The sequence below is a fragment of the Anomalospiza imberbis genome, chromosome 2 (genome assembly GCF_031753505.1).
Source record: "Anomalospiza imberbis isolate Cuckoo-Finch-1a 21T00152 chromosome 2, ASM3175350v1, whole genome shotgun sequence".
Taxonomy (NCBI): domain Eukaryota; kingdom Metazoa; phylum Chordata; class Aves; order Passeriformes; family Viduidae; genus Anomalospiza; species Anomalospiza imberbis.
This window is the reverse complement of record NC_089682.1, coordinates 107995919-108019288: the sequence shown is the minus strand read 5'-3', so window position 1 is coordinate 108019288 and position 23370 is coordinate 107995919. Positions and strand designations below refer to the sequence as shown.

Below are 23370 nucleotides of genomic sequence, written 5' to 3'. Positions count from 1 at the left end.
ACAGATTAATTTTCATTTCAATTCCAATTAGTAAAGGCTCAGCTTTAGGGAAACTGTTGCACAGCCTAGCACCAAATGAAATTCCTCTGTTTCGTCTAATTCAAACAGAAAGTCTTAGTGCCTCTTTGTTGTGAGAGCAACCTAGATCAGAGAAGTGACAACTCATCTTCACAAAGACAGTAATGTGAGAGCCCACTGTCTGAACACGAGGTTGTAATTCAACATGATTAAACAGCCTTTTTGCTGTAGAAAGATGTAAACAATTGTTACAATCATGACACCCGTGTTTTTCAGCAATTGCAGACTTCTTGTGTGCTAATTTGTTAGTCCAACACTCTGGTGTTCCAATAGCAGGGGGTCTGCATCAGCAACGCTGGTCTTTTTGTTGTCAAAACCCCTCAAACCTCCACATCTAGTGAGCTCTGCACCTGAGCACTGGGGAGGGGTATCATTGCCTACAGCTTGAATTAATTTTTCTAAAGTTCTGGAATTTGCAACCTAAGCAGACTGGAAAATAGCTATTTTTCTCCAAGAAGTCTGCAGAAAGTTTTGTTTTTCCATCAGCAACATCATTCTCCACATTCAGCTTCTCTCATGGAAGTGGGCTATCTACAGTAGGATAATATTGTAGCCTAAGTTGCCATATAGTTATCAGTTTCTGTTTCATGCTATTCTCCTGCAAGCAGGGCAAGGAAATGCCAGGGCTACATGTCCACTTCGGGCTAAAGTTCTGAGTAGTTTACAATGGTAATAGGCAATTTCAGAGAATGAGGTTCTTCTGCAGCAGAAAGCATCACATCACCTGCAATGGCCCTGCTGCACTTGGGCATCTTTAGTTGTAGAGATTCCCCCCATAAGAAAAATCCAGAAGAAGTGTTGTAACTCCATCAACTATAACTCAGTTATTAGACAGTAAACGGGACTCCAGTAGCGGCAGCTCCTGAGATCTGCTCATAGTGGGGGCTCAGACATTGTGATGAAAAACTCCAGCAGAAAGGGGCCCTGAAGGCACTGCAATCCCCATTTCCTTCCACTCCCTCCTGGCCCTGTTTTCTGTCCCCTGCTCTTAGGAGGACCAGGCTCCTGTCTGTCTGCCCTGGCTCTGTGCTGAAGAAGCAGCATCCCGACCTCCCACCTATGGACAGCACCAGGTACAGACACTGGGGACAGACACTTTTGTTCTGGGGACAAAAGTGGCAGGGCTCAGTGACCACAGGCCACTGTGAGGAGACAAAATGCCTGTGCAGAGGACACCAACAGTATCAGTGCCCAACATTTTGGTACCATATGTATATTGGTCAATGAAATATTGCAGCACTACCTGCACATTGGCCCCCATAGCTCGATGCTCTCCAGCTCGGAAGCCATGCTGACAAACCATGGAGGGTATCAGTATCATTTCAGGCTAAAATCTCCTCTTAGCAATCTGCAAAAAAAACCACTAAAATATTTCTGCAAATACTGCGAGGTGAACTAAAACAAAGTTAGGAAATAGCCCATTTGACTTTTCTGTGTAATCCAAATTCAGCCCTCGGGGCACACAGTTTATGAAACTCTCTTCAATAATATATTCCTGCAGAGATGTTGTATGGGACAGACCTTAATCATGACTGATAAAGAAGATTATTGTCTATGGGAACATGAGAGGTTTTTTATTTGTTTGTGTGCTCATTTTAAGGTTTTTTAAGGTCTTGCCCTTCCTGGCGGACACTCTGCAGAAGTGCCGCTCGCTGGCACGCAGTTACACATTCACTGCATCTGAGGGGGATGATCCACAGAAGCCCAAGCATGACCTTTGAGGACAGTTCATGAGACTCAATCAAAAGCAACTTTTTACTGTAACCAATACTTGATTAACACTAATTACTTTGATAACTAATTGGAGCAAGGATGGAAAGTGGGTCTGCCCCCTACCAAGTGAATCCCTCTACCTATTCATCTAGAAAGTCATGGTTTAACCCATTACTGGTTAAAGCAGTGTTGTGAAAAAACAGGCATGAATAACCTCAAAAATAAAAATGTACTCATGCCATTGCTCCTTATCACTGAGAAACTTCTAAAGCAAGAGGACATTCCTGTCAACATTTTTGTTTCTGTCCTCTTCTGGAAGGGTCTTACCTAGTTAAGTCAAATTCCAAACTGCTTTTGGATGCAGGAGTTTAGATAAGTGACTCTAATATAAAAGGCTAAGAGCTCTGAGTCTTGAGTAGAAGAAACAGCTTTCCTGAAAGCCACAGTAAGCATACTAATCCATGAAAAGGCTGTGATTTAAGGAATGGTATTCTGCAGTACTTCCCCTTGTCTAGGTTTAGATGATTCCCTGCTCACTTAGAAGGTAAGTATTTCCACCTCTTCTCAAGTCTAGTGAAGTCAACTGCCATGATGGTCTGTAAGTCTCTTTAGAAGTTTCTGCTTGGCACAGAATTAGAATTATTTGGATGTTCAAAAGTAAAAGAGTGCAGATGAAGAGAAACATATACTTCCTTAACTGTAAGCTGACAATGAAGCACCCATATTTATGGGACGCTCATGACTCTAATCTCTGTATGCCTTAGCTGCATATTTGTAAAACAGAAGTAATACCAGCCCTTTTTATCGTGAGGGTTTTCTGAAGCTAAATTAATTAATGTTTGTTAAGCATTCAGATATTTATAGCAATAAGTGCCATAGAAAACCGCATAAGGAAATTACCAATTCTGTCTTCACAGCAGGGTTTCAATAGTGTGCAGTAAATAAGGCCTAGGGCTACACATTGAAAAATTAGGAGAAAACAAAATATTGAATAACTGCTCATTAACTCAGCATCGTCCATCTTGTTCACTAGCTGAGGCAGGGGTCCTGTGGAAAAAGCTATGTATGATCTTGATTTTACAAAACTATGTTATCAAGCAAATATATAAGGGGGCTGAACTTAACTGCACCAGCTATCTTAATTTTGACATTTCCTAACTCCTGAATATTTCGCTCTCCAGCCTTAATGAAGCTGCTTTGAGCTGCTGCAAGACTTTGCCAGCTCCCCTAATAAAAGAACACTTCTGAGAATGCCGTGTGCGGGGAGATACAGAGGCTGAAAGAATGCCAGAATTATAAAAGAAAACAATGTTAATAATATCAAAAGGGAACGTCAGCAAAATTTTGCTCCAGTCTTTTAAAAGGCAAGAAAATATCGGTGAATCAGCTTAGATTTCACAACATTAGTATGCAACCAATGGGAATTTCCAGAGGAAATGTCAGAGAGAGTATTTACACACTGAAACCATATTTGATCATCAACATTCAACAATGCAGCCTTCCATGAAGTTGCTTTCTCCATATCAACATTTGGATGTGAACTGGAAATTAAGTGTCTTCCCAAACATTAGGTGCTAGAAATCAAGATTAGTTTAAATAAAACACTGAGAGCATTTAGAGCTTAAGGATTCCTTATCTGCAAGGGTCCATGGAAAAGGTGAGTGGAATATTAAGAATATGTTAAGAGCAGAGCAGGAACATTGCCCTGGCAGGAGAATTTCTGGGCAGCAGGAGGAGGACTGAACAAAACAGGCTGGAGCAAAGTATCCCTCCATACAGTCATTCTCAGAGAGGAGAATTTGTGAGGACACACAGCAACAAAAATACTTCTCTGTTGGACAGAAATCACCAAGCTCTAGTTGTGACTGCAGTAGCATCTAATGTGACAGTGGCTTTATATGTGACATCATCATAACTAAAACAAAACAAAACAAAATTTAAAAAAATTGAATATGTAGCCTGAAAAAAAAAAGAAAGAGGAAATTAAATTGCCAAACTAATGTATATTCACCTATTGTCAAAGTCCAGTATGTTTTTGTTGGATATTTAATCCCACAATGAGTTTTTTGTTCAAAAAAGAAAAGGGGTAGTTTAGAAAAAAAGATAAAACCAAACAACCCCAAACCTAAGACTTAACAAAATGTTAAGTGCTGATTTGCATAAAAAGATTAGGTGGGAACACACTGTATCTTGTGAAAAGAACAGAAACTCTAAAATTAGTGTGTATAGTAACAGATTCAAAGCCATGAAAAGAAGGGGCAATGGGAAAATGGCATTTTTCATTTTTGTGCCGCTTTGCATCTGCATTCATTAACTAAGGTTTTGTATTTTTTGGCTATTTTTTTCTTCCATCAAAGAAAGAAAAATCATGAGGAAACCAAAACATACTTGTCATGATGGTAAAATGTTAATTCTGCTAGAAACACTTGCTTATTCTTTCTATCATGAACATATAAACCTGTGGGGAAAAATCTCAAGGATATTTTTAAACTGTGCACCATAAACATTTTAACATTTGCTTGTTGAGGAAATTTTTGCAGTGAAAAGTTTCTCTAGAGAGATTATTTACAGTATTAATTTAGGGCCTTACTTTGTAATTCCTCCTCAAAGGAAAAAAACTCCCATTGGCTTCAGAGCAAGCAAATTGATTGCTTATGATGAGATAACTGCAATAAAGATTCAAATTATACACTTTTGTGTTTCTTTTGTACTACCTTTCCAGAATTATGATAATTAAATACTTACTAGAATGCCTTTCAATTAATTAGTATATTCTCTCATATTCTCTCATATTCCTCATTTTACAGTAGCTTTTAAAAATAATTAGGTATTAAATTCAAGATCCCAGGCACCTGATTCAGCAGCAGGTTGCATTGTGCTGAGCCACACAATTTCTTGTCTAGACTAACAGTCATATGAGGAGTGAGGGAACTCTGCTGTCCGTAGCTTTTTGGGGGATTTTTTTGGTTATATGTACTTTTTGTGGCGTGTCAGCCTTTAACTGGTCTTGGAAACCCAAGGGTGAAATCCCAGACAGCCTGAAGCCAAGGGGAATCTTGCATTGCCTTCAGCCACCCTGTGATTCCATTTCCCTCAAAGCCTTTTTGCTTCGGAGACTACGTTTCTTTTAGCAGCACCAGACAGTGTTCCCAATCACCAGACCACCACAAAAGACAAGAGAGCGAAAACGTAAAAGACTTCTTCAACTGGACTTCAGCCTTAACTGGTGTGACTGTCCAGCTTTTCACAAGGTCAGCTGGGCAAAGCACCTGGAAACGCCTGCCTTCAGCAGGAGAGAGAGCTCAAAGCAAGGCTTTCCTAGCCCCAGCCGCTTCCAGCACACCATTGTCTTGGGCTGGTGGCAAAGCAGCATCCGTGGCAAATAAAGAAGTGCTGCCAGCAGTGCAGCATGCGGGGAGCAAGCCTGCCCCGCGTCGCGCTCGGCGCAGGCACGCGCGGCCCCGCGCACGCAGCCCGCTTGGTGCTCGAACATGGACAGACTGAGGAGCATCTGTGCTGGGGGGGGATATGGAACAAATAAGTAATTGCTGTTTTTACTAAGTAAAGCAGAAAATTACAGTAAATTAACAGCCAAGCATGTTTGTTGCCTGGCAAGAACCATTTGTGTTCCAGTTTGGGCTTTTTTACTCATCTGAAGTCTGTGCCTCAAAGCACATTAAAATATTTTAATTATTATTGTGAGTTTATGTTCTCATATGGATTTAAAGTGTATAAATATTATGGGGGATGGGGAGAGAAGAAAGTAAAATAAATAAATTCAAGAAAGTGTTCTGTATTATTAGCAGTGATGGATGCAGTTCTGAATTAGCACCTTAGAAAACATATAATTCTTTTTAGAATTTGCATTAAAAATGTGTCCTGGTTTATCAGACAAGTGTGTGGCTATGTGTATGTTCTCTTAGCCACATTCAGCTCTCTTCAAAAAGACATCCAGCAGAATAGCACTCTTTAGGGACAGTGTTTCAGGGTTGACAAGAACATTAAACCATATTATAATTATCTCTTCAATGAAAACACGGCTTTGTAGTGGAGGCAATGCACAGTCCTCAAGGCGAGTGTTATTAGGCTGTATGTGTTGTCTTGGAAGGAGATTCATGGAAAGAAAAAAGCTTTATAATTTACTGCAAGGAAAAAAATACAGAGTACATGTCATGCATAGCAAAAGGGATTTTACAAAGAAGGCACTAAGTTGAGTGCCTCACTTATCTTCAAGAATGCTTCTACATAATAAGTGTGGGGATTGGTTTAACACAAGCTACAATATAGATATAACACACACACACAATTCTCTGTGACCGTTCATATAGATAACTGCAAAAAAATTGTCTGTAAAGTAAGGTAAATATAAAGCAATTGCCTCCTGTGACATAAATGGGTTCTGTCTCATTCTTTGAGAGGTCACCACTGAACAGAATACATTCTTATGGCAGTGTAGATAATAAAATCTGTTACTCTTAATGTGAATACAAGGATTTTCTAACCCATTTTCCACGTTCAAAATACTGTTTTCTCAAATTAGTCTGAAATTATAAAGTGTGAGTTCTGAAACAGCAAGCAAAGTTACAAACTGCACCAAGAATATTCTAATATGTTCATAAATGACAATATTTAATATGCATATCTTATACTATCCACACATGCACATTTGGATGTAGGTATTCACATTAAAAAATACTATGGATTTTTAATACTTTTGCAAATGCCTGAATTATTTTAAACCAGAAATTTTCTTCTTTGTGAAAATGAGAGTGCAACTTTGTTTTCTTTAATATGTTGGCAAGTGGATAGATTTAAATTCCTTAAAATGGAATGCACTAGAAGAAAGAAACAAATAATGTTAACCAACAGTTACATATATCCTGAACACAGCAAACACCAACAATATTATGAAAATCTTGTGTTAATGGAGAATTAATTGTAAAGCTGCGGCATTTCAGTTGTGTGCAGGCAGGTCCAGGCACACGCAGGCATAAACACAAAAGACAACAGCCCCACTAAACAGCTACCAAAAGTATACCAAACTGGCCTAATACTAGACACAACAGCTTGAGCATTTGTAGGAAAAAAAGTCAGAAACTCACCAAATCTTGGTTTTAAAAGCATGCTAGGTATCCAGAGAGAGAGCATTCGGAACAGTCAATTACTTTCACATTTTGTCCCAGGACTTTAAAAGTTAAAGGCATAGTTCTGCCAATTGTGAGATGCCCCATCCAGCACAGACCACCCACAACTACTGATTTTCCATCTGGTGAACAAAACAGACATCTCCCTAATTATTTTTAAAAAGGTTTTTTTTTCTAACATACTTCCTTTATTTGTCTGTGACCTGGAACTTAATGGAAAACCTGGTAGATGCCAACCTCATTTCTTGTAATGAAGCATCTTATTTTCCCTACTTTAAGCATGCTTATTTAAAGGCTATTTAATAGAAAGTTATTACCTAAGCTGATCTTTGATAGGACCTAAATTACTAAATAGCTTGAAATTAGAACAACTTTATATCGAACCCTAAATGTTCTAGTTAAAAACCCTTCCCTTAAAGCAGCATATTAAAACAGGAAGCAATGAGGTTTACAGTCTCATATGCTGGGTTCCCATATTGCCAGTGTCAAAATTTATGCCTTTTTTCAGCAATATGGTTGCCATTGCCAGCACCACACTTATAAATGCCAACTGTAATTAAAATCTGGCACCTTATACAAGCATTAAACATGCTTACAGATTAAAAAAAAAATCATTACTCTAAAATACTCATTGCAGCATATGCAGGCTTAAAAAAAAGTTCTTCTTCTGCCAGTTTTAGAAACATCACAGGAAAAAAAAAAAAATCAAGGTCCAAGTTGTCCTGAAAATCAGTCCAGAGAAACCTAAATACTGTGCTAAATTTCAAAGTGGATGTATTTGAGGGAGGGATGGCAAAATCTGGATTGTCACTTGAAAGGGGCTGCAAAGAAATAGCATATTTAAAAATCTGGAGCCTTGGCAGACACACAGGGCAGGTAACACACAGCCTTTATCTCAGCGCCCTTCACACTGGCGGTTACAGTTCAATAAAGATGTAAAGCCTCATTGCTGTCACAGTGAATGCCCAAGCAGGGCTGGGGATCCCACAGCCCAGTAAGGGAGGCTGCAGAGAAGAACAGAGGCTGGGATGAACCCATAGCCTGTTCATCATAATAGTTTTGGGGATGTAAACATGATCATCTGGGCTTTTCATCCCTTAAACACCCATCACTGCGGCACTGCTGTGCCTCCAGTAGTGAGCACCTGGTTGGGTGGCCAGTTAGGAACAATTCTCTCCCAGGCTTGTCAGCAATGGAAGTGGTCAACCTTGGGGAAAATGGGGAGCTGGGGGAAACAGGCCATTCTACCCAGCAAAATGTCCAGCATAAATTCCTTTTCTACTTACTAGTGTGCTACTTCTAAGTTACACAGCTGTCTTATGGACCTACTGGAGATGAGGAACCCATGTTCATGAGAGCTCAAAACGTAAAGAGGCTACCCAGGCACACAGCAGCAGGTGCACAAATGGGGTGCTGCAGCACCCTGAGATTGCTTCTTGGACTGGCAGTACTGCACCAAGCACTGGTCTGTACTGCTTCAGTCATTCATCTTGGCTAAGAGGTGATGAAGAGTCATCCAGCCACACTGTCAAGTAAGTTGCTGGAGAAGGAACACCTCTCAGAAACTCAGCACCGCCTGGGGATGCTGTGTGGAATTGCCAAAATGATTTTTAAACAGCAACGGAAAGCAGTGCTTTTTCAAAGAAATTTGATGACAGGTTATGTATTGGCATCTACAGGAACAGCTTCCAAGGTGACCAGTAGATGGAGAGGAACCATGGAGGCTCTGCCCCAGCGTTTGGGGCACCACGGACCAAAGGCAGCAGGACACAGCAGCGTCTCTGCCACAAAGGCATGATGACCGAGACACTCCATCGTGTCCTCCGTACCTCATTCTGCTGGTGCCTGAAGCAAGGTTTTTTCTCGTGATCCTACCAGCAGAAGAGGTAATTAAATTTCATTGTGGGGTGTCCTGTGTACCAAATGTTTATGGACAGGACTGAAAAATTGTATCCTCACATTTTCTTGACATCGCTTTCTTGGCTGAATTTCTGAATCCTTATGTCAAGTTTGCACTGATGTTTATGTTTGCTTGTAGGTACTTCAGTTATTGATGACTTTCAGCAGGATTAAATCTTTCAAGACACTTTTCTTAAAAAACAACTACACTACCAAATGGGAAACCTTGAATTAGATAATTAATTTGAATCATGTTTTCCCATGTAAAGATTTTAGTTATTTTCTTGGAGAAAGGTTAATTCTCAGTTTGTAACCACTAAAGTGTGTTGCTTTGTAACTAAATATAGCTTTTACACTAAATTTGGCACTTCTTACTGCTAACCAGAAGGACAGAGTAGCTCTGCTGATATATATTTAAACTTTTCTATACCTCATTATACATTTTTCAGATTAATTTTACTGTTTTTATTAGAAAATAATGTATGGCACAATTCTTATTTACTAGTTGATCTCTTTGGGTTTACTTAGGATTTATGTTTCTTTGCATGAAAACTGGAATACAATTTAAAACGTAATGAGAGGTTTTATTGCTTGCATGGCACTATCTGAGAGAGGCTGGACTTGTAAAAAATTCTGATTAGATTAAAAAATTGATCTATTAAAATAACTTGGTATCAGCTAGAATTAGCACCAATCTAGTATTTGGTCTTAATATCCTCCAATATTGTAGTATTAGCAAATCTAATCCTCTCATAATTAGCTTTTATTCACAGATTGGTAGAGAAGAACAAGCTTTTCTGCTTCTTTCAACTCCCAATTGGTCAAGTTTGAATAAATTAGTCATTTAACTGAGCTAATTGAATATATTGAAGAAAATATTCTCTTGGTACTTGCAGAGGAGGCTATTGATCTCAAAAGCCAACACAATACTTCAAACACTTTGGGCTGCCAGAGTTTAGATTTTGACTTTCATCAGCTGAATGGTTTGATCCACAACCTGGAAGCACTATTTCTATTTTGGTTGGGGGCGGGGGATTATTATTTAAACAGATTACAGTAAATTTAGGATTTGCTGTAATTTTAATAGGCATATTTAAAGAATAAATACACCCAGCATAATTTTTGAAAACTGTTTTTCTTATTTATTTCTTGATCACAGAGTTGTTGCCATCTCATTGACTTCTGCTTATCATTTAGTTCCAGAATTTTTTCTTTTAATGGAAGAATATGCCAGCATTACCATTACTGGCGGCAGAAAGGAGCAAGACCTACATCTCACGTATTTTATACAAAGATGCCAGAACATAATTTTTATCAGTTGTAAACAGGCTGCAAGTGGTCTGAAAAAGAATCTGGCAGTGTCTAGTGTTAAAAATTTTCAATGTCTTTCCTAAACTAATTCCCTTTATGGTTGTGGGGTAAAGACATCCTGCAGGCCCCACTCTCCACATTGCAGACCTTGTCAGGCATTGCAACAGATCAGTCTGGCAAGGGGTCAGAATTCCTGTCTCTGAAGCCAAGGCCTCCCAACATATTTGCAGTCTGCAATACCAGAAAGGCCTGAACTGTTACTGGTTTGCCCCAGCAAGTTTATGCTTAGGTTCAAAACAATTTAATTTTGCCATTACCATTGCATAATCAATGTCATTTTATACAGTCATAGATTACAATACCAAACCTGTCACGTCTGTATTCTTGTTTCTTAGATTCTGCCATTTGTTGGTCATGTTTTCAGGTTAATATACCATTTTCCAGGCAAAAGTAGTCAAAGAAGCTCATAAAAAATACCCAAAGCAAAAATGCCCAAAGAAATGCAGCCCTTTGACAGCATCTTCATGTTCTGGTTTATCTTGTTCAGGAACACAAGTGCTATGTTTCTGTGGGAAGACATGCTGCCAATGGCATGTGTCTTAGATGATGATACTGACATTAAAGACGAGGTTGACTTAACTGAGCTCTGTATCATTTCAGATATACTCAAAGGAAATCCATTGTGATTCCATAAAGACCACAGTGCACTTCAATTTTGTCTTAGAAATTACAAACCTGGAAATACCAAGTCAACTTTCACACCCTGAATATGTTCTTGTGCAAGCACTGTGTTCTATGTTGCTGTGTTTTCCTTTCCTTTCCTTCTTTTTTTTTTTTAATTTGTTATGTATAAGACATGGTTCTATTCATTCCAAATTACTGAATCTAGGCAAGATTTTCCCTATTTAAAGATTCTCTACTGGAATGAAAAGAAATGTTAGGAAATGTTACACCACTATTTGCTAAGTAATTTTCATTTCTTTACTACATTTTACCTGGCCAAATGAATGTGAAATGGGGCTTGAGAGCACTCAAAAGGGAAAGAAGCACTCCTCAGGTTCTGTTTGGCAGAGAAGGTAAAGTATGTAGGTAGAAAGGAGCCCCTTTGATTTTTAGCCTTAGAAAGTTCATAGTGTCAAAAGCTCTGATGCCAGGCTACCCTACCTTCAGACAGATGTGAGCCAATGCAACCAAACTTCTCAAGAGTCAAGAGTTTATGTGGATCCAGCATTGCAAACCAAAAGGAAACTTTTCCTCCTAAAATGAGGCTCTTTGTCCTTAGGTAAAGAAAGGGAGACAAAGACAAATTCAACCTGTACCCTCTCTGTAGGGTACCACAGCCTTTACCCTAAGATGGGCACTGTTCAGCATGCTGCGCTTCATGTGCTGTGGAAGCAACTGGTGTAAACTGGTAAGCAAACAGCACACATTATCAAACCATCCACACTGAAAGACACAGATGTGCTTAAAGCATGCCAAAAGTAAAGAAACACATGGCAAGAGAGTGACTCTCAAGCTGAAAGAGTGTCATGGGTGAGAAAACACACAACCAGTAACAGAAACAAAAGGGAGGGCAAAAAATCCCAGAGGAGCAGAGCCCAACTCACAGAGAGATGGAGATTTTTGGCATCAATCTGCCTTTTGTAGAGCAGTTACTGGCTCCACTGAAATTTGGCTGAGGGGCTTACTTACAGTATGAGGATGTACCTTGCACAACAGTCCTGCTGGGCTGATGGGTGAGTAAAATTGTATGCAAGAGGATAAGAGAAGAAAAATGCAGAAAGATAAGAGCTTTTCTTACCTAACACCAGTAACTTTCAGAACTTCATTCACAAAATAACTAGAGAAGATTCCTGCAAAGACAAAACTGCAGTCCAAGGGAAAGATCATCTCAGGAGGAAACTGCAGAATTATGCTTTCTGGTAGATGAGACACCTGAACCAGCCAGGCTAAACTAGATAGAGCGCTCTTCATCTTCAGAAAACCTTTCTTGCAGCAGGCCACCACAAGAGGTTATCCTGTAGATCTAGAAACACCAGCGTCACAATGTGTAAGAAAACAAAGCCTCTAATTAAAAATGTCATTGCACTTTTCATTATTTATGGGTACTGTGAAACATGTATCTCAAGGAGTAAGTTAAAGTAGGGCACAGAAGGAACATGTGCCTTTGGAAAATCATGTGCTACCTCTTTTGCACTGCTTCTGAGGGGAGGTACTGGAGAGCTCAACCCCATGGGTCTCAGGCAGAGCTGGCACATCAGGAGAAAACACCATCCCATGCTGAGTTGTTTAACACAACGTCACATCTCTCTTCCTGTGAATTAAGCCAGAAGAAGATTTACTCCATCGTTTGAAATCTGCTTGGAGGAGAGATGGACTCCAGAGCAGCAATCCCTGCTCAGAGCACCGTTTCATTGGATTGCGTCAGGTAAGTAGCAACTACAAACTTTTTCTTGTTCAACAGATGTTTGCTGGTTACAGTGAAACTACCAGAAAGGTTAAAAACTTGCATGTCCTTGCAAATTAAACTGCCTTCTCAAACTCATGATTATTACTTATCTCTCCTAGGTTGAGAGAGGGCTATGTGGAAAAAATCTTGGCTCTCCATTGCCACTGAAGCAATGTTCTAGTTTTGCACCATGCCTGTTTGAATCCTGTCTACTTCTAATACTACTCTTTTCATTAAGTTACTGTTGTTCTCACCACACAGCACACCATGAATCATTAAAATCTGAGTAAGTCCTGCTTATTGTTTGACATGGTTTATCTATTTATCTAAGCCCATGTGTTCCCCAGGAGAAATGGCAACACATTAGTTCCCTCCCGTCCAAGCAAAATAGAAACACTTTGTATTATATTACATTATATCATAAACTTTGGTAACCAGTATTTCCCTTCACAAAAAAACCACACATGTTGCCCTCTGTCTTTAGCAGGCACACATGGGTTCCAACTGCCTGCCATTAAGTTTCAGGTTTTAAAACCTGCAAACAAACATACAGTAGAAGTTAAAATTATGCACTGCTGCTAAATTTGCTGTGTGTACTGCAGGAAAACGGTCTAAAAAAACATGTTAACAGTTCAACATTTAAACAAAAATGAACAAACTAATTAAAAAACAACAACAACAAAAAAAAAAGAGACAGATGATTTTGAGTTTGTATTTTCCATCTGCTACATCTCATTTCTCCTCATTTAACTATCTGTCCATACTAAGAACACAATCAGCCAAGACTCTGAGTGAATAGGATCAGCGAGATACATTTTGGGACACGAAATAATGGGATCCTTTTATTTCTATTCCAAGCAGCAAAGCTGCTGCAGGGTGAGGTGGGAGCAGGCAGCAAAACCAGGGGGTGTGAAGGGGACTGGCCATTAACTTACCAGTTCCAGGCCTTAGCTTTCTAATTGACAACCTCAGGGCTACTTTCATCACTTGTCGACTTCAAACCCACACTCAATTTTTCCTTTAGATAATGATGCAACTATAACATAACGGTGTTTCTGACATATTGCAGCATGTAGCAGTAGGAAGATTTCCTCAGTAGCTTAGTTTAACAGGAAAGTAAAAAAACCCCAACTGTTAAATGGTTTTCACATCTATCAACTTCTCAAAAAAAAAAAAAAAAAGAATCAGTCAGTAAGAAAACAGATTTTATACTTCCAGTATGCCAAAGTCACTGTTTGGTCCTGACCCAACCCAAAGCACCTTCAGTGCTCCAGTATCACTAGAGATTTAACCAAACAAGTGAATGGTTAAGGCAATAAGCCCATAAAACATGCATTCATATAGAAAGCCTAAATAAAGGAACCCACAGAACTCAGAAATGTACTACAAGTTAGAGAATTTGCAAAATAAATTCCCCAAAAATGTCATAAAAAAAAATATTACTGACAGGCCATCTAGAAACCTTATTTCCTTCACAAAGGAAATAGAGAAATAACAGGAATGCTGTCATGGGCACATCCCCACAGAGAGGCAGATAAACCTGATTCGCGTCCCCCACAGAAATCTGAGTGGTGGCTGAAGGCAGCTGAGCCATTTACCCAGAGTAAGGTCCTCAAGTAAGTATATCCATCACATTTGGATCACAAATTAACATAATATTAAATTTTGTCAAGTAACCGCATGTCCACATGCAGCACAGCACCTGGCTCCAACATAAACAGTCACATAACTGCCTTTTAATAGTGGTTACAAAGGTTTGAGTCCTGCAGTCGCTCTGCAAAGGCCTGGGGTCACAATGAGCTCAGTGCATCGTCTGGGGCCCTGAGCACGTCAATCCAGGCAACAAAAGCAGCGACAGAAAATGGAATAATACTGATGTGCTTCCAAAGCATAGCCATTCCACTGGCTCCTACATGATCCATGTGAGGAGGGATGACAGGCTGGGTACCACACTGCACAGCCAGGTGCTGCTTGAATTGGTGTGCATAAACAGGTGGGTGTGGAACTAATGCCGATTAACAAAGCTAAGATGCTGCAGGCAGACTTGATGTGCAGTCAGCTCTTGTCTCCACTGGCATTTGGGCTCTGATGGTGCAAACAGGCACCCAGGTAACTTCAGTCACAGACATTAATGTGGCCATGCATAGTTGGCTTATTCTGGCCTGACTGGAAGAGTTCACCCCCAGCCATTTATGAATACAGATATGGATGGCTCATTCCAGGCAGCAATTGCTACATTTTGGTCATGGACTTTAAAACAACAGCTCCAGCTCTTCTTTGAGGATTAACAGGAGAGCAGGTAAGGAAAGCAGTACCTGCTCTGAGAAAAAACACTGGGCTCAGTGTTTCCTTGGGCTGCCTTTCAGGCTTTCTAAGTCCATAAAGCGTTTTGTGAATTTTTCAGATTACATTGTCTGTTCAGAGTTGTAACAACGGCATATCACCATATCACCCCCTTTCAAGTGTTGTACATGCTGCTACTCCTTCTCAAGCAATAAGGAGGCAGGAGCTCTCCCTACAAAATGCCTGACCCATATCATGGGCAAAGGTCGCCAGTTGCAAAATATTATTAAAAAGTCAGGAAAGACTTATTTTATAGCCAAATTAACAGCTCAGCAAAACAGTGGGCTGTAACAGGGAAGACAGTAAGTCCAACAGCTGGGCAGTTCAACTGCTAAGGTATTACTGGGATCATTGCCCGGGATGTTTTGGGCTTGTTTTGGGAAAAAAAAAAAGAGTTATCAACACAAGAAGTGTGAAAACTCAAGTTATTACATGAAATATTAAAGGCAGATGTTTTTCCATTCTTTTACACCAAACCCCACCACCTTTGCAATTTTGCCACTCCAAGGCTGCAACCAGCAGTACAAACCGGTTCCCTTTCAGGGTTTGGAGCATGGGTTTTACAAGCCTGTTTTGCCTTCCTGCAGGCACTTTGAGCTTATAAATGGCACCTTTCAGTGTCCTGAATTATGAAGGGCAGCTAGTCTTGAATTCTCCTGTCGCTTAATGATCTCACATAAAATGAGGTCCACAAAACTTTTACTGCCGCTGCAGTTCAAATTCGCAGGTGAAGAACCACCAGGGAAAGGATGTGGACATCTTTTCCTTTCCTAATTTTCCAGGTGCAAGAAAGTTTCCCACTTGGACTTGAACAATTAGTTACTCTCAAAGCAAAGCCTGATCTAAATAAAAAGACTTCAATATGTTCTCCTGATAAGCACTGGGAAAATCCAAGGGGAAACAACTTGAGAACAACACAAAATACCATCAAATTTAGGTTAAAAAAATTAGTTAAAAAACCCAATATAAGTATTTATTAGTCTTTTTTTGCACCTAATATTTTTCACTTATCACAACTAAGTATATCTGACATTCAAGGATTATAGATAATATTTAATTAAAACATTGATTGGTTCTGCCCTTATTCTGGTAATAATATCCAGTGTTTGGAAAACATACTGCACCTTAGCAGTATGAACAAAAAGTCAAAAGAAAGTATTTCCAAAAAAAGAAAGTATTTTGTTTGTTACAAATTACTTCTGCATTTATATAAAGATTTAACGATTCATGGCATGCCAAATACAGTGCTAATGAGCTTTGAGTTGTGTTTTTCATTTTTGTTAGAATTTTTTTCCTGCTAAAAACAATTACTAGAGGCCATTCAAATACCACTGCATAAACCAGGAAACCTAGTAAAACTGCAGGTAAAATTGGTATTTTGTTTCAAGTGTAGCTCAAGAGTCTAATTCACTTGTTGGTGAGCTGCATATTTCAAATAGCACCTACAAGTCCTTCAAAAATGGAAGCCAGGTAAGATGCTTTTTTAAAAACAACCCTTTTATAACATTCATAAATGAAAAACAAAAATTAAAGAGTGCAAGCTTACCATTTAATTCCTGCCTTCTGAGGATGAACATCTTAGCCTTCTTGCTTTCTTCTCCACTTACCAATGAAAGGTAGATAAACGAGCAGAAATATAAACTCTTAATTCTCAGCACCTCTTAGAGGACACACGTGCCCATAGGAGCTTAAAAACCTTCCTGGGGAGCATTATTAATCTTGCTGCTAACAGCACAGAATTTTTAAAGCCTATTAAAACACTGTCTAATCATAGACATGCAAGTCCTGCTTTTTAGTGACCTGGTTTCAAGAAACAAACAAAAAGTCTGGAAATTATGCCAAATTAACTTTCATCATTCAGTTACACGGATCACTGCCCACCTCAACTACTAACTAGATACCAAACATTGTCCTTCTACAACAAACCTTGCCATCTACCACATAGAATAGTTTGAGCTGGAAGGGACCTTTAAAAGTCAGCTAGTCCAACCCCCTGCCATGGCCAGGGACATCTACTACATCAACTACTCCACATGTTGTTGCTTCAGTCTAATGGAAACCCTATTTTGACCTTGCTTCATCCTTGACCTTGCTCATCCACCTCTGCCTTTGGGCCTAGGAATATTTTCAGAAATCTGAAAATAATTCCAACTGCCTTCTTCCCAGGGTGTAGCACTTCTGCCTGGCTGCAGCCAAGCTGCTGCCCATTTACACCACTGCAAGTCAAGCCACTATTAATCCCTTGGACTTCAGTTTTCCAAGTTACGTGCGTTACTCCAAAGGCTTTCAGATGACTTTTTAGCTGAAAACATCCAGGATGTTGGGGGTTTTAACAAATCATCATAGCTATTGCCCAGCAGCTGATAAGTCTGAAGTTAATTAATGTTGCCAGGAAATAGAAATATAGCTGTGATGAGCTAGTCTTGTTATGCCCATATTCAACATTTCCCTTCCTTTCCTTGAAGAGCATTTCACCAACTTAACAAAAACCATAGAAACAAACACAACCCCCAGACCCAATACGCTGGGAAGATGAAAGATATTCACACTAACTAACCCCGCTCTCCAGTTCACCCCTGCAAAAATCCCACTGACAATATCAAGAGTGGGGAATCAAACCCCTTTATTACCAAGTCCACAGCAGATAAAGCAGCAATTGTGCTTATACAGTACTGGAAGTGTAGCTCCAACATAGCGTGACAGCTTGTTAGTGTTGAAAATATATAAGCTCTTTGTAATTGTGCCTTTGGAATGCCATCTGTCTTGAATTAACGTCCACCTGGGATCATGTTTCGATGACCAATATGGACAGAATACTGGAACTTTAAAACCTCGCTTTCTTTGTAATTGACATTTAAACTGTTTGAAGTTTCTCATTAAGTCCTTTTTTACAAATTAGGTGCAGATGTATAAAGCTAAATGTACAGTACTAAGGGAAATTAGGTCACCTGAATGTTCAATAATAAAATGTATCAACTGCTTAAGTGCAATGAGTACATTAAAATTTAGAGATCAACTTTATGCCCCAAATTCTTCAAAGTTTCATCATTCCCCTTTCATTGCTGCAGAGCCCCTGATGCCAACCATTTTTTAATTAAAAAGGCAGAGAAGAAGGCAGGTTTGGCCATGCAGCCCATGACAAATGGACAGCCCTGTCCCACAAGGAGCTAGAGAAGGCAGGGCAAGCAGCCACAGAGATGCCCATTTCACAGGGACAGGCAAATCCTATTTACACCAATGATGCCAGGAGATTTAAAGGGCACAGGGAGACCTGGGAAGTAAATATAGGTCCAACCAGAAAATAAAGGAAAATATATGAAGGAGACTTGTTCAACATCCCGGGGCTAAGTAACCACAAGCTGACCTCCAGACGCACTTGCAGTCGAAGTTCTGCAGACCTGGTGTGCTCCTCAGCCTTGTGGGGTGGAAGAGGGAAGTGCATAAAAGGGCAGTGGCTGGAGAAACACCTCCATGCACATCCCAGCTGACCAAAAAAGGGCAAATTGAGTGTTTCCCCTTTCCAAACAAGGAGGCTCAGAACTCAGGGAGGTGTGAAAAAGAGGTCCAGGAAAAACCATCACCAGAAACTCACATGATATGCAGAGGCCAGGAGGAGATACATGGGGGTTCATCAGCAGAAATTCTAAAAAGCTCTTAGCATCAAGGACCTTTTACCTGCCAGAATGGTTCTTATGACAAGAGACTTCAAGTACAGCAGCCCAATCTCCCCAACAGGTAGGAAAACTCCAGGGATCCCACTCACCCAGCCTTTATGAGTAGCCAAGAAATACTGCACAAGTATGTGGATGGAAGGCACTGAGCACCCACCAAGGGAACACACACCCTCCTTTCCCATGCAGGGCCACCAAGCAGGAGTGGCATTGGACCTCAAGATGCCATCCCACAGTTGGCAGTGTTTAAACTCAAGGCAATCACACACACAGGTTTGGTGGAAGGTCCATTTTGCAAAGGCAGGTACAGGATCACACAGGACTGTCCAGAACAGCACAAGCTTTAGCAGACCAGTTGAGGTGCCAGTGGTGATTAGCTGGACACGCTCAGCTTTGGACCCTGCTTCTCATTAGCATTAATTATCCGTCATCATACCTCTGCTACTGCCAGGATGAAAATTGGCTCAGGCAGTAGTTTCACAGTCCTTAATGCCAAGTATGGAGTTGCCAGAGAGCACAACAGGGACCTTGTATTGGCCCTGTGTCTTTCTGCCAAGGGCAAAGGAGAGCAGAGACCTGGCTGAGCAGAAAGCTGGAGCAGAGTGAACAGGTCTTTGCTGTAAGACCTCAATGTAACTTTAACCTGACAAAAATGTTTGAGTGAATTTGAAACACCAGAGCTAAGGCTCAGTTTTGTAACGTGCTTCACCTGGCCTAGCAGCAATGGCTGATGCAACGCCCCATCCTACACACCTTCCCTGTGATGGAATGCCCTCTCACACAGCCCAGCGATGCTGGTTGCAGGGCAGACTGAGGCTCCATCAGGTCCATCCCCAGAGACAGGACTGCAGTGCCAGGGACCTGATTAGTGGTGCTCAGGGTGTCCCTGCCCTCCCCAATGTGAGCTGCTATCAGGTTCTCACCTCACTAGCAACACAACAATATTCGTTTAGATGAACCAAAGTGACCTTGTAGAAAAGCAGACTCTGCACATGAGGCTCAACAATTCTGCCAGATAAAGTGTTTTTATCACTAGAAAGTCACACTTTCAAATAATTTTCACCCCGAGGCCATAATCTCGAAAGACACACTTAAAAATGTGTAGAACATAAAATGAGTGATTTTTTTTTGATTGAGGTTAAGGAAAGAAAGCCCTCACAGACTTAACACTTTATTGATATTCTTGGTCACGGCTCTACACACGCTGAACGGGATCAGCTACTGCTAAGGACCACAATTCATGTCTTTCCATTTAAACCCTGCGACAAAGAATGAAACTATTTCACAACTAACAAAAGGGAACCCTTTAATTTGCTAGAACAATCTCAGCTCCCATTGCATTAGCACCCTCCAGTGTCCAATACATGAAAAACAACATCTGCACTAATTTACCAAGCAGACACAGACTTGGAGCCTGAAAACACAAGACACAGGAGTGGTGGACTCCTGGGAGGGAAAACGGCAATTAGTGATAAGAAAAGAAACTCCCAATGCTAGAAATTTTAAATGACATAGGCACAGTCTCTGAAGAAGATCTGACACGGGGTTAGTACTTGTCAGGCTCCTTTGTTCCTAGCAGGCATGCCGGTGTCGGCACCTTGGCACAACAGGCTCTATGTGCCCACACTGTATATTCCATACTCTGCAGCGTTCCACTGAGATGTGGATGCTGCCTTCGACTGATTTAGCACCGGCATGTGGGTTTGGATCTGCCTGGAGTATGCCATGTAAATGAATACATATAATAAGACCCTCTCATACATGGGTGAGGCAGACGTGCTCTTGGCTCGCTGAGGGCAAACAGGGGACAGTGCTTACATGTGCAATGCTCTTCTCTTACAGCATAATCACCAAGCAAAGAGAGAACAACAGCAAAAACAGTTGCACTTGCTACTTAAAAACAGCTGGATGAAGGGGTTTTTTAACTTTTTCCAATACAAAAATCTTTCACAGGCAGTGAGAACCCAGTAAGCTGTGGAACATGGCAAATTAGAAAAACCAGCTCTGGGTACCTGCCTGATAATAACACAAAAACTTGGTCCACCTTTTCCGGGCAGCACTGCTTCCCCCAGCCTCACAGGGGCAGCAGCATGCACATGAAGAGAGGATGGCAGCAGCTGGAAAGGCAGCCACACCACATCGGAGGTGTAATTAGGGTCCCAACACAACAGCATAGCAGAGAGCTCTTGTGGGACACAAGAACCACAGTCTGGAGCCAGTGGCACGTGGCAACTCCTATTAAAGACCAGGAAGTTGCTAACTGAATCCAATCAATGTGTTCATTGATTGCTGACATTTGAAATCATCCCTGTATTTTCTCTCCCAAGTGCACACAGCCCCATGGCTGCCTAGCTCAAAAGTGAACAAGGACTCCTCATGTCTCATCCTGCTGTGGTCTCTGACTGCTTGGATGCTCAAAATTCTGTGGTCTCCAGTGGCCTCTTGGGCTCCACAGCAGCAGTGATGACAAGGAGCAGTCAAATACCACCACAGGGAGGCCATCACATCTTCTGGGAGTCATGCAAGGGTGTTGTGATGCCAACCCATGGCAGTACCAGCCAAGGAAGCTCCTTCCGAGCCGCAGCTGGAAGAGAGCACCTCACCATGGGCCTGCAGGCAGCCTCCTCTCCCAGCCCTGAACAGGTGCTGTGCACACATAAATGTCATCACCCCTGCCCTCACACTGTGTAGATTCCTCTTCCCCCCACAGTACGAATATTCAAAATTCTTCATGACCAGAAATAGCAAGGCATAGCATTTATGACTCTGCACTAATATGGAGAAATGGGGGTGACAACAAGGGGAAAAAAAGGCATGTACATGCATGTATCTTCCCAAGAAAATAGCTGTTAAAGTATGCTGAATGAGGTAGACTGGGTAAGTGACCCTGGGTGCTACGCAGGATGTTACTCTGGGCAGGAATGACTGACATGGACTTACTGGGCTCTTCACTGTGCCTCTAGCAAAACACAAAGCACTCCAGCTGTCCCTGAGGTTCCCCAAGAACACCAGCATCAATATTGCATGTTCACAGGAACATCTACGTTACAGTTTTACAGACCGCATAGGCTTTTGTCACTCAGCTATAAAATATTTACAGAACTATGGTCTCAGCAGAGAATGCGAGAATTTGAAGCTTTAAATATTGATATTAAAATGAATTAACACTTGATTGCCTTCCTAATATCAATACTAAAAAAAAAAAAAAGCGTTCTCCTTCTAGCAGTGCTGTTGAAAACCTGTCTTAAATGAGCACAGACCCATCAATCACTCCCTCTGGCAGAAGTCACTCTCTGCCCATCGGGAACAGGCAGGCACACACCTGCAGGCAGAAAGCTGGACATGAAACCTGCACACATCTCCAGGAGGAAGGTGCAACGGAGCCTTTGTCTTGCACTTGTCACTCAGAGCCTGCTCCTGCAACACTGACCTGTATGGCGATCCTCTATTTAAAGTAGAGTTTTTCCTAGCATCCTGCCCAAAATCCGTGCTATTCCTGACAGCTGTTCACCCACCTGTGGGAAAGCACCTGATGATTTCGGGCCCTTGACAAGTAGACATACGCTGCCTTCGCAACCTGCCCTCATCCAGGCACTGCCACCACAGGAACACGGGGACTCCGCACGCCCCGGGCTCACAGGGGGCTCCCAAGGCCCAAGGATATTCCAAGGACAAGGGATGCTGGGAGGCCCTCTGAGAGCCCCACTTCTGCCCACATCCCCACTTATGCTGGGCCATCGATGGAGCAGGCGACACAGGACGCTCCTAAAACAACGGGAAAGGCAACGCCGTGGATCCCGCCCGCCGTGGCCCCGGCTCCCGCTGCGGGCATGGGGCACGGCGGCCCTGGGGAGCCCGCTCGGTCAAGGCTGGGAGCCGCACGAAAGGGAAAGACCCAAGGTCATCCTCCAGGTAGGAGCTGCACCAAAGCGGACAACCGGACAAGGGCGATGTTCTGGTAACGGGAGGAATCACGGCATACTCTGAGTCGGGGGGGACCTAAAAGACCATCTCATTCCAACTCCCCTGCCGTGGGCAGGGACGCCGTCCACTAGAGCAGGAAGCCGACTGCCATTCCCACGTTGCCCGTGCCCGAGCGCCATCCCCGCGGCCCCGGGCCCGGCCGCCCCCCCGCACAACCAGGGGGAACCGGGGGAGCCCCGGGCCCGGCCGCCCCCCCGCACAACCAGGGGGAACCGGGGGAGCCCCGGGCCCGGCCGCCCCCCCGCACAACCAGGGGGAACCGGGGGAGCCCCGGGCCCGGCCGCCCCCCCGCACAACCAGGGGGAACCGGGGGAGCCCCGGGCGGCTCCAGCGGGGAGGGGGAGGGGGAGGGGGAGGGGGAGGGGGAGGGGGAGGCGGCGCCGGGGGTCCCGCGCCCCGCCCCGCCCGCGCGCGGCCCCGTCACTCACAGCCTCCGCCTCCCCGCGCGCAGCCCGGCCCGCCAGCACAGCCCCGCCGCCATCGCGCCGCCGCCACACGCCCCGCGCTCCCATTGGCTGCGCTGGGACGCGCCCCGCGCTCCCATTGGCTGCGCGCGGCGCGCCCGGCCCTGCCGGCGGGCGGAGGCGCGCTCCCGCGGCCCTGCAGCGCTCCCGCCGCTCCAGCGGCTGCGGGCTCCCGAGCGTCCCGGGCCTCCCGGGCCTCCCGAGCGTCCCGGGCCTCCCGAGCCTCCCGGGCCTCCCGGGCCTCCCGAGCCTCCCGAGCCTCCCGAGCCTCCCGAGCGTCCCGGACCTCCCGAGCGTCCCGGGCCTCCCGGGCC

General features: G+C 42.8%; 1 protein-coding gene and 1 long non-coding RNA gene across 6 annotated transcripts in view; one reads left to right on the top strand and one right to left on the bottom strand.

The window, feature by feature from the left end:
* Positions 1-23136, bottom strand: part of CLYBL (citramalyl-CoA lyase) — a 164472-nt gene extending 141336 nt beyond the window's left edge. For all 5 annotated transcript variants that reach the window (XR_010996609.1, XM_068182521.1, XM_068182518.1 and 2 more), the window contains exon 1: positions 23021-23136. Coding sequence is in view for 4 of the 5 variants with exons in the window: in XM_068182521.1 (XP_068038622.1) it covers positions 23021-23136 (116 nt within the window). In the remaining variant the exon portion in view is untranslated. The remainder of the gene's footprint in view (positions 1-23020) is intronic.
* On the top strand, positions 1012-3381 carry LOC137469607 (uncharacterized). Its single transcript, XR_010996607.1, has 2 exons — positions 1012-1151; positions 1679-3381. It is a non-coding gene; the product is annotated as an uncharacterized lncRNA (long non-coding RNA).
* Positions 23137-23370: the final 234 nt, after the last annotated feature.